Source organism: Musa acuminata, chromosome BXJ2-6 (assembly GCF_036884655.1).
Source record: "Musa acuminata AAA Group cultivar baxijiao chromosome BXJ2-6, Cavendish_Baxijiao_AAA, whole genome shotgun sequence".
In the NCBI taxonomy this organism is placed as follows: Eukaryota; Viridiplantae; Streptophyta; class Magnoliopsida; order Zingiberales; family Musaceae; genus Musa; species Musa acuminata.
In genome coordinates this window covers 43,773,993-43,785,710 of record NC_088343.1, presented here as the reverse complement: position 1 = coordinate 43,785,710, position 11,718 = coordinate 43,773,993, and the positions used below count along the sequence as shown (strand labels likewise).

General features: G+C 38.2%; 2 protein-coding genes across 3 annotated transcripts; one reads left to right on the top strand and one right to left on the bottom strand.

Moving 5' to 3' along the window:
* The first annotated feature begins 712 nt into the window (after positions 1-712).
* On the top strand, positions 713-4,129 carry LOC135615841 (probable mannose-1-phosphate guanylyltransferase 3). Its single transcript, XM_065114866.1, has 5 exons — positions 713-879; positions 2,027-2,160; positions 2,767-2,829; positions 2,908-3,147; positions 3,221-4,129. Exons 2-5 carry the CDS (start codon positions 2,050-2,052, stop codon positions 3,890-3,892), a joined length of 1,086 nt encoding a protein of 361 aa, XP_064970938.1. The 5' UTR covers positions 713-879; positions 2,027-2,049; the 3' UTR covers positions 3,893-4,129.
* A 1,213-nt stretch (positions 4,130-5,342) lies between these two features.
* LOC135581588 (uncharacterized) lies at positions 5,343-11,342 on the bottom strand. 2 transcript variants are annotated; one of them, XM_065114867.1, is made up of 7 exons: positions 11,026-11,342; positions 10,655-10,697; positions 10,454-10,525; positions 8,141-8,300; positions 7,028-7,301; positions 6,177-6,420; positions 5,343-5,667 (listed from the first exon to the last, which is right to left on the bottom strand). In XM_065114867.1, exons 1-6 carry the CDS (start codon positions 11,077-11,079, stop codon positions 6,229-6,231), a joined length of 795 nt encoding a protein of 264 aa, XP_064970939.1. In that variant the 5' UTR covers positions 11,080-11,342; the 3' UTR covers positions 5,343-5,667; positions 6,177-6,228. The 2 variants fall into 2 exon arrangements, with proteins under 2 accessions (XP_064970939.1, XP_064970940.1); XM_065114868.1 differs by having other exon boundaries at positions 5,343-5,763; positions 11,026-11,329.
* Positions 11,343-11,718: the final 376 nt, after the last annotated feature.

Sequence of the window (11,718 nt, the reverse complement as noted above, 5' to 3'; positions counted from 1 at the left end):
TCATCCCTTTTCCTCGTATTAAAGAGTTCATTTTATCTCCTAATATAGAAGAAGATTACATCAAATGAATTCATACTCCTCACTTCAGTCCATTGTTACCGATGTTTAGTGTTTAATTTATTTATTTTTTCCTTTCGTCTACGCTTATAATTATTTCTTATTGTCTAATAAAACTTATCATTCAATCCGTATTCAAATACCTCTAATAATTTTTCAAGTATTCTTTCCTTTATGTATCAGTTTTTTTTTCGTACAATTATGACTTGTATGAAGTCAAAGGTAGACTGATTCCTTGTTAGTAGTTATGGAATAAGAACAATTTGAAGTTTCTTTTCATATTATAAAATTTATTATTATTATTATTATTATTATTTAAAAAAAGAAAAAAAATTTATTAAATAGCGTATAAGATGTTATATATATATATATATATATATATATATATATATATATATATAATATTTACAAACATATAAAATGAGATTTCAAGCCTTTAATTTTATGAAAATAAAATGATACAATGTGCCACGTGGGAAACTATCTGCCACTGAGTTAGCTAAAATAATTATCATGTCTAATATACCTATATTTCAGCAAAATGAAAAAGGGCAAAAAAGGGATTATATATTTTTCCTATTTAAGGAAAAGAAAAAAAAAGGTGGGGGTAAAAGCTTAAGTCCGGCGGGTGCTATAAAAGGGAAGGGGTGGTATTGGTTGCGGTCGTGTCTCGGCCCTTCGCTTCGCATCGTCTGTCGAGTCCCTTTGTCTTCTCCCTTCGATTTCTCGATAGGGAGAGGAGGGAGAGCGGAATAGTGGTCGGTTCTTTGTCGCCGAGATCTGCGCCCTGCTGCCGGAAACTCCAACCAAGATCTCTTTTTGGTGAGATGTCTCCCCTCTTCTTTTGTGGGATCGCGTTTGTTTTGCTTTTCTTTAAGCTGGATCTTGGTTCCGATCCCGCGCGTTCTCGATCTTCTGCTTGGTTGGGTCGCAAATTCAGATTAGGGTTCTCGATGCCGAGGTGGACGTGAAATTCGCGGAAATTTTTTAGGTTGGAGGAACCGTCGTGCTTTAGGTTGACATCTTTGTCGTGCGGTTCGATTTCGGGTTTTGGCAGTTGGGGGGGTGTTTATATCGTTCGATTTAGTAGTTTTGGGGAGAAGAATCGATTTTGGAAATGATAACCTGATTAAATTGAGGTTGCTTACTTTTGCATCCTTGTATGTGCTCTTGTTACTCTTTTATTTCTGGGATGATCTACAGAAAAGTTTTCTGCTTGGCGTAAAGTTTGGAAGTTCTTGGCCAGATCTCGTTGAATTATCTTGTTCTCTGAAATTGTTTTTCTTTTTCCAATATTTCTGACTGCTTCTTCGTCTGGTTGCTCTCTTGTTAAGCACAATTTTTCATAATTAATGTGAATTAAGTTGGTATTTAATGAGTCAAGATTGCAAGCTTGAACTTTGCTGTGTTCATCTTGGTGGAGCTTGTCACGATTACACCAGATCCGAAGTTTAAATCGAGCAACTTGACAAAAGGGCTTCTGATAAGGCTACCTACCTATTAGTGACAACTGGGCTTTGCATTTATTCTTAAAGCTTACACTACAAGTATAAGGATATGATCAAATAAGTCAGCTTCCCTGTTGATGAATCCAGCCTGTGCTTTATAGCTAGAATCTATAGTTCCATCTTTGGAGCCAGCTGGAACATACCAACAATTTGCTTCTCAATGATACCATTTTTGTTCCTTAGTTGTTTGATTTGTTGCTTGTTGAGAGTCTTAAGACAATGTGATCTCTTCTGTAGCAATTGAAGAAAATTTTGCCCATAATACTGACACCTTTCTGCAGTTTGAAGGTTCTGTAATCCTTCATTAAAAACTGGTCTTTCTTATCATACAGTTGTCAGAATAGAGTTGCATCAAGGAACATTTCTCCTTGTGCACGGCAGGATAATAACTAGGAATACTGTGGTTTGCTTCTTATATTTGGTTAGCTGTACATTCTTGAGATCTTTGATCTGATCAACAGGGAAATAGAGGAAACTATAAACCATGAAGGCACTCATTCTTGTCGGAGGATTTGGCACTCGCCTCCGACCTTTGACTCTCAGTTTCCCAAAGCCGCTTGTAGATTTTGCTAACAAACCGATGATCCTCCATCAGGTATGTGCTTTCTGCAATGTTGCTGCTTAAAGAAACAGGGAAACAGAATCAGTTTTAATGTTAATTGGCCTGATCACTTGATTTAACTTCAGCATTTTGTTTTAAGTTCCCAAATGGCATATTTGTTACCCAAAGAAAAAAGGGAAACTTTTCCACAACTACTACACATCTCAATGTTGGAAATCAGTAGCCTAAGCTGACCGACGCATTTGGTCAATTATGACTATTTTACTTTTGATTCTATTTTATTAATTTAATGATTGTCACTTGAGATATTGCATTCGCCTTTTCAAAGTTGAGATTTTAATGGTACTTAGTCAATTAGGTGTATATCTTCATAGCCAAACCTTTCTTTTGATTGCTTTTTTTCTTTCCTGGCTTACGTGAAAAAAAGTTATATTTGCATCCAGTATATTAAAAGAATAAATCTGGTTTTGCCTATTAATTTCATGTGAATTCAATAGCATTCTTGTAAAGTGCTGCTTCTCCATCAGAAATCATTTATGAAACTCTTGCTTGTTGGAATCAGTGTGTTGTTAGGTGTCTGTTCATGACATTTTGATTAATTAATTTCTTCAACCAATAGTCTGTAACACTTTTGGTCAGATTGAAGCTCTGAAGGATGTTGGAGTGACTGAAGTCATTTTGGCCATTAATTATCGTCCGGAGGTACAAGATAAAGTCATCCATCTCTTTCCATCAGCCTTTTTAGTCTCTGCATTCACATTTTACAGCTTTTTTTTTCAGGTTATGATTAATTTCTTGAAGGATTTTGAGGATAAGCTTGGAATTAAAATTACCTGCTCGCAAGAGACTGAACCACTAGGAACGGCTGGTCCCCTGGCTTTAGCCAGAGACAAGCTAGTGGATGGTTCCGGGGAGCCCTTCTTTGTCCTTAACAGTGATGTCATAAGTGAATACCCATTTGCTGAACTAATTCAGTTCCACAAATCCCATGGTGGGGAGGCGACGATAATGGTGACCAAGGTATATTGCTCGTCACTCGTTCATTTACCCATTACATGCAAGTATGCAACCTGAACTTTTTTATATCCGATAGGTCGACGAGCCATCAAAATATGGTGTTGTTGTTATGGATGAAGAAACTGGAAGGGTTGATAGATTCGTGGAGAAGCCAAAAATATTTGTAGGCAACAAGATCAATGCTGGGATTTACTTGTTGAATCCATCTGTCTTAGACCATATTGAGCTGAGACCAACCTCGATCGAGAAGGAAGTCTTCCCAAAAATTTCTGCAGGCCAGAAGCTCTATGCCATGGTCCTACCAGGTTTCTGGATGGACGTTGGACAGCCAAAGGACTACATTACGGGACTGCGGCTCTATTTGGACTCTCTAAGGAAGAAAGCACCATCTAGGTTAGCTGCTGGCCCACATATCGTTGGGAACGTATTGGTGCATGAGAATGCCGTGATAGGGGAAGGATGCCTCATTGGACCAGATGTTGCCATTGGTCCTGGCTGTGTGATCGAGTCTGGAGTTAGGCTGTCAAGGTGCACGGTGATGCGGGGAGTTCGCATCAAGAAGCACTCATGCGTCTCCAGCAGCATCATTGGGTGGCACTCCACGGTGGGGCAGTGGGCACGTATCGAAAATATGACCATCCTCGGGGAAGATGTGCATGTTTCCGATGAGGTATACAGCAACGGAGGCGTTGTTCTCCCACATAAAGAGATTAAATCAAGCATATTGAAGCCTGAGATAGTCATGTGAGAAGAATAAATTGCACTGGAGGATGGTTCGTCACAGCCATGGATGTTGCTTGTGCCTGTTTTTATTTCCTAGTCCCTGCAAGTGTAGTAGCCATTAGCTTTGCGTCAGGCTGCTAGTTTATGGGTGCTTCTTCTTTTCGGTGTTATACCTGTAGATACAAGCTTGTCTCCGGTACAAGACAAACTTTGTAATTTTCTGTAAGCTTGTTGGATGCGTCTTTTTCGTTCTTCTTTCTCATTCTGCTCTACTTTTGTAATGAAACATGCAAAGGATAACGATAAAGCTATTTTCTGTCATAAGCCATCTATCAAATCGTTGTTGTGGCAAGTTGAATTGTTAGCTGAGTGAACAAAGTGGAACATCATGTTTTTGATTCACAAGCGGCAGTTAATATGAGTTGAATGCAGGAATTGGAAGTGTATATGATGTGGACATATCCGAGAAAGACTCGTACCATCGATTCATTATTTCGTTACAGGTTCAATGCTGGCCTTCCATTTCTTGTGGTTGTTCGTCGTGATGACTTGATCAAAATTAGAATACCAAGCGAGATTGAATTGATAGTTCTTGGAATCTTGCTCTTTCGCTGTCGTGGCTTTCTCGGTCTTCCTTCCATTATAGCTGCAGCAAGTTCTTGGGCAGGAACTTCCAGCGTAGAAAGTACTCGTGGACATGGCTTTCTCCGCGACAGGCGAAGGCGAACGCTACAGACCAAGTGTTACCGCGACTATAATGGCATGAACCCGTCGTGATCGAGAGCTTACGGTCCCAAAACAAACACTTGGGGTGTTTCGCCTCGAGAGAGTAACCCATGGCTGCTACTGCCGATTGGTATGAAGCAACTGAATGCATTCACATCTTACGGTGACGAGTGATTCGAGCACTCTCCTCCACTCCGTTGCAGGAAAATTGCATTAATATATGATGACGGGAAGAGATGATGTTAACTTGGACAGTCAGCATCGTCCAAGCAGCCAAATTGTGGTTTGTCCTCCTATCAACTTGGACTTTTACTACTTAACAGTTCATCATCTATACTGAGATTACTGGTAGCCATGGAAATAATTGGAGGCATTCCGGTGCACGTATTTTTTGTCCCCCTTGCTGATTAAATATCAATTTATTGTTCCATAGATTCGCTGGTGTTGAATGAAAAGTTTGACAAACTGGTGCCAATTTGTTAGAGTCTGAGGCACAGATCAGTGATCGAGACTCCAACCAATATTTTGTCTGCTAAATACGATTTCCACAAAATGGGAAAAAAATAAGGAAAAAGATTTTGCGGTCAACAACAATTAACAACGATCACTTGCAGAAACAAGTTGGATAGACTAATTACAGTAACAAACAGAAAAATAGGGCAGAAAACAATTTTGCGGTCAACGACAATTAACAATGATCACTTGTAGAAACAAGTTGGATAGACTAATTACAGTAACAAACAGAAAAATAGGGCAAAAATATGATCACGATGAACTATATATCAATCCGTCAACCGTCTTCTAAAAGGTAACATCCATTTGTATACCCATAGTAACACTCTCAAAAGAGGGAAAAAAAAAATCTCAATAGCCTAGTAGCAGAGTGTAGGATCCTAAAATGCTCGTCACATCACCCAGCAGAAGAAAACAAGCAAAAGGACTACTTCATGTAGAGAGAAAAAGTTCACAGCATATCTGATACGACGACTGATCATAATACAGAAGCTTGATGTTTCCTCACGGCGAACTGATTTGTCAAACAGATACATCATGTTGCTTCCATGCCAAGGTGTTCTGTGGTTCAAGCAAACAAGTGCATCTTCAAGACCACCGGCGATAACTTAGAAGAGTTTGAATTCATCAACCAATATAGTGCTTCTTCAGGCAAACCTGTGAATTTTAGGGGCAATTTAAATTGAGATTGATGCAAATCACGCATTCTGATAAATTACAGTAAAGCCAATGGAACAAGTCGAACCACATATGGAAGGTATATTGAATAAATTAAAAATGGAGTTATTTTAGCATTAAAAAAGATGGTAGCTAAGTCCATAAATTCGCAAGCAGGTGAGATGATTCAAATATTTTTTTTTTTCATGGCACCCAAGTTGCCATATTATAAAATAAGCAACACGATATATTGATGGCTAATGAGACACCTTCTAAACATCAAACATACTTTGGTACCTTAAAAGTGTGGACACCCTTAGAATATTAAAAAGGACCCATGTCGAATTACAGTGTGCAAATATGAAATAACCTTCAAAAGAAATCATCAGCAATATATGAAGGTAGAGGCTTACCTATAAAAGCAAATAACAGAGGTTGCACACAGGAAAATCCTTGTTGACAGACTTATGGGAAGAAGAACATCTTGATGAAAAGAGCTAAAGCAAACTGCAATACCATAGCGCCAACAATTAACATCATCAGATCACTAGATTGAGTATAAGCTTTCAGGTTCACAGCAATGAACCAAGATGAAGCAATGCCAGCGAGGAGTATGATGATCCACCGGAAAAGCTCAACAGGAACAACCAGCAACAACTGGAATATATTTTTTTTTACAGAACAAATAATCAGCTGGTGAGGAATAATCATAATCCTATACAAGCTTAAAAACAAACGGGAGTTAAAAATTACAGCATTTTGCGTGGAAAATGTCTGTTTCTTTTTATTTTGTCCCATTATATATGTTACATACTTAAGTATGCCACACAAGTAAAAGATTAAGAAAAGTTAAAAGTACTCCATTTTTTTTATTCAACTAATGTCATGTGGCATGAGTCAATCTATGTTCAGTAATCACTCACATAAAAATTACTTGTACTACTGATTCTGAAATCATCATCTCCAATAGTTTCTACTAGCACCTTTTAATATAACGTAGTTCTATTTAGTAATATCCCATCAGCGAAACAGACTAAGATCACCTTCTACTGATCCACATCTACTAATTTGTCTTATCAACTATCAAAGTGCCATAGTTATACGTTGTTATGGAATTATTAACATGTTTGTGTGTGTGCGCTAGGGTTGGATAGAGTAGCCACAAGTAAAAGCAGACCATTTGGCATCATCCTGTGAACTTTATGTACTTTGCTTATTCATCAAATTTTACTAAAGCAACAGACATCGCGGAAAAGATACTCACACAAATGGGCATAAAGATGAACAAAGAATAACCCCACATGCACCAGAGACGTACGAGGCTTGTTCTAAATCCAAAATACTGGAGCAAGAAGTAAAATGCAGCAGGTACAGCAAGCATATAGCCAAATATTGCACATGCTGACCACTCTACATAAGTCACATCAAATGTCCATGTGGTACTTGAATCGTTTCTTTTTTTCATCAGGTAAGTGCCAAAATTTCCAAGAGCAGCAAGCATGAACATCAACGTAGCTGATATCCAAATAGGACCATATCTGCAAAGATCCATATGTTTGAGATGTAAGCAAAAACAGACTTGAGAAATAACAAAAAATCAAGCCAGTCAAGAGAGGGACGCATGTTACAGACAAGAGAGCTTGAACTAAACTCCTGCATGGTTGCAACTTGGTTGATTTGAACCATAAACCCATTTAACCCAATCCATCCATTATAGTAGTTTGGTTTATGCATCTTGAGTTTGATGTTTGGGTTGGTAACAATTTGCCTTGATTAATTGGTTATGGCAGTCCAAATCCAACTCATAATGAGATTTTCATGATGTACAATTGTTTTCTTACTACCACATTTGATACCTTTCATATAGCTCTGGTATCACAGAACTGAAGTCAGCTGAGCCAAAACAAACCCACCAATCAGACCCACTTGTGGTCAGATACTAGATATTATTTGCATTGTTGAGAGTTGGATTGGACTAAGTTGACCTTCAACCCTGGCCAGACCAACAAAGTTGCAGCCACACCTCTAAACAAACAAAACATATTGCAAGGTGATTATATGTAAGGAGTCCTGCTCAATAGTGGCTATATTCATGCAAGAGATCACCTCACTATATTGGAATAAAGAATTGTCAGGAAACAAAAATCATATTTGTTCACATGTCGATTAACAACAATGAAACTGTGTTGGTATACAAGCTGATAACCAAAAAGATAAAGAAATGATAACAAGATATAGATGTACAGGTCCTGCTAAAAATCTACATCCATGAAACAAGACATCCATACTTTGTGTCAGAAAGAACTCTCATTGGGTAGAAATAATAAGCATCAATAAATCATATACAGGCTGTAATATTTGTTTGATAGCAACTTACAGATCAGGATTACCATCAATCTTCCTGTAGAAGTCATTCATAGGGTACACTGAACTGATGATTCTCTCCACCACAACATCAGTATCAACATTGAAGTATGAACTATATGACGAAATGCTAAATACTCCTTGCCAACTAGATGTCGTTTGTTCATCAGCACCTGCATCAACAAGAAACATACAATGGTAAAAATCGAACCACTAAATGTAAGAATCATAAAACAAATGCCATCTAGAAAAGAAGGCTCTCACCAATGCATATTCAATGTAACAGCAATCATAAAAATATACAACTATAAGTTGCCTTAAATACACCCAAAGTGACAGCATGTGTTCTGTAATAATAGAAGATTCATGAACAAACATAAAAGGAAATAAATGTAAAAGTACCCAAACTAAGTACAACCGGATTTATTGAAGTACATAGAAATTTAAAAGCCATGTCCAGCCATATATTTTACTTGGAAATACCAAACATTAGAATCTTTAACATAAGCATCGCAAAAGGATGAGCACTTCTGGATTTAATAACATAAGCTTGATATGCAGATTCTGGCGCATGTAGGAACTAAAAACATGTAATGATGCACAATACTTTCCCTTTTAAAATATCTTTCTCCTTGTCAGTTGGAAACAAAACATACAATCTTTAAAATGAGTGTAACAAAATGTACTCTAATTGTGGTGTAACAACTCACCAAGTTTGACATATTGATTCTGACATGCCTAGCAATTAAAACGTCCGTATTAGATATTTCTACTGCATCAGAAACAGAAAAAGGATCAGTTTACCGTTACCACAGTAAGACCTATGGGATTAGTAGACTATACAACATAAGTTGTATTGCAGTGACAATTCAAATTCAGATGTCTCATTGACCTAGTTTCTTAGCAAGATCTCTTTTGTCCACTGCACATTCAGTAATAAATTTTCATGGGTTTTAGCTTGGACAAGGCAGACCAGTTTCCAAAGGAAGCATCCGAGAAAAGTGGTGTTAACTTGAACCACTTTATACCACATATCAGTACCTATAATGTGAGAGCGAATATAGGTTTTTGCATCAGATACCAATCTCGACGTATACGCTATGTTGCAGGTAATAGCACAAGTGACTTCATGAATATACTTTTAAGATCTTACCATAGTGTCTAGCTGACTTTATTATCCTTTTCAAATAACCTGACTGGAAAAAAAAAAAAAAAACTGACCGATTCTTTTTGTAACTATTTTATAGACAATGCTTTTTGTAACTGTTAGAAAGGATAACAGTTGACATAGCATGCTTGCCAGAATATGTATGTTTGGAACACACTGAGATGCTAGATATGCAAGGATGAGCCAAGAATTGTGTGCATATGTTCAAGATAAGCTTAACTCCTTTTCAATTTAAAAAGAGGTGAGATGAATCATGTACAGGTCATACAAGTATATTTGTTTTAGTGACTTTAATATTTGTCAATGACCATTTACTTTATGTCACAGTTTGCGTTTCTTGTTTGCTCCTGATATTAAACAACAAGATGCTTGGTACATCAGTCTCAATAATGTCTTATGAAGACAACCACATAAAGATGTAGGTAAAATAGGTAACACTATTTCTTCCGGAATACACATCCATATATATAAATTAAGTCGTCACAAGCTACAAACTAAACATCACTCGTTCTTTGCAAGACAACTTAAAAGATAGCTAGCTAAGAATACTTGCCATCATCCTCTTCTCAACTCTCCTCCTCAATTTTGAGATCTCCCATTTTGAGTGTGGGACTACTTGGGGTGTCCCAGGCTCTCCCACAACACCATATCTAGTAGAAGATAAGGTCCGATACCAATTGTCATGAGTTCATTAACCTGATAGAACTAAACCAACAAGACTCGAAATGCCTAAGCCCAAGCTAATGGCAGTAGGTTCATCAAACCCTCGATACTTGTCACACTTTTTATTTATGATATATGGATTACTTCATGGGTCTTCATATACAAAGGTTGTTCACACGATTGTTTGTTGAGGAACAATCAAACAAATTGATGAAACAAATAAAGAATCTTAAATAGCAATTCTTACAAGCTAAGCAATAGACAAGATGTACTTCAATATTAAGCACTATTTGAAAAATTCCATGCTGCTAACAAAGCTACATGATCTAGATTATGATCTAAGCTACAACTGGCAGCCATCATTATCCAGCCAAATGATTTTGTTTTTTTTTTCCTTTTTGGAGAAATCCTAACCAGACAACAGTTTTATAGTTCCTGGACGTGACAGAGACAAGTGCAATTCAAAACAGACAATACTTGGCACAGAATAGTTACCACTAGGAGTGCCAGGAGCCTGATAGCCTCCATTAGATGGTGGAAACAAATGCAAGTTTGCAGTTGATGCCGCTGCATTAAAGTCAGACCAAGAGTCAAAGAACAAACCCAAATAACCAGACTTGGTCTCAGGTACCATCACTTTCGCCCTAATCCTGATAATTCCAAACGGAAACTCATGATAGCAAACAGCATCAATACCTTCACTAGCGATGCTTGTCGTCTTGTCTTCAGCAATCACAGCCTATACGAAGATATCAAATCAAATCAGAACTGAGTAATCTTCTCAATCCCTTTAATTTCTTTCAGAACAAACTTGAAGATTCAAGAAACAGATTTCTTTATAAACACAGACAAACTTCCAAATCCAAGAACAAAAAAAAAAATCAAGAAAAAGAAAGTCAACGAAGCTTCCACATCCGATGACATCAGGGAAAAACGAATCTAACGAGGGCAAAGAGAACAAAATCGATCCGTCGTGACCGCACGAATTAGAACGATCAGAGTGTCAAAGATCACAACCAGGCATTTGGTCGGGCCAAGAATCGGCCCTCTCGATGAATCAAGATTACCGGAACGGAGCCGAGCAAGTGACTGGCGGGAAGACTAGTGTAACCCTCCTCCATGGCGCTCAAGAAAACCTCAGCAGCAGACACGACGGAACCGTCATCTTCAGATCGCCATTTCCGACCCACACGGGAGAGCTCTCGATGGACGATCGAATTCCTCCCTCGCTCTCGCGAAAGAAACCCTGATCTCGAGACCGGTCGGTCGGTCGATTTCTCCGCACGCACCCCACGAAACACTCGTTTAATAATTGCCAGTGCTTTACGAAAAAAGAGAACGGAAACGAACGGCACTTCACGACCTCCGACGCCAACTTCACGCTGAAGGAACCGAATGCGGCTTCGCTGTCCCCGTCAAGCAACAGGACACAGAAGAACGGCCTCCTATCGGTTGCCTGGTCGGGCCCCACCGACGGACCCCATGGGAAGACAGGAGATGTTAATGCCAACGAATGGACCGATGACAGGTATTAAGCTGATAAGTTCATTTTTATCCTGTACAATCATCCTTACATGTGATTTATGATGATTTCATGAACCGGGTTTGGATCTTATTTGTGAGATTATGATCCGTGGGTGAGATAATGCCTGCTATATAATATATTGGATACCTTAATTAACAAATGAGATTTAATATATTCCACTTATATTAGTTAAGCGCATCATATCCGTTACTCGACTTAGACAATGGGCTCATTA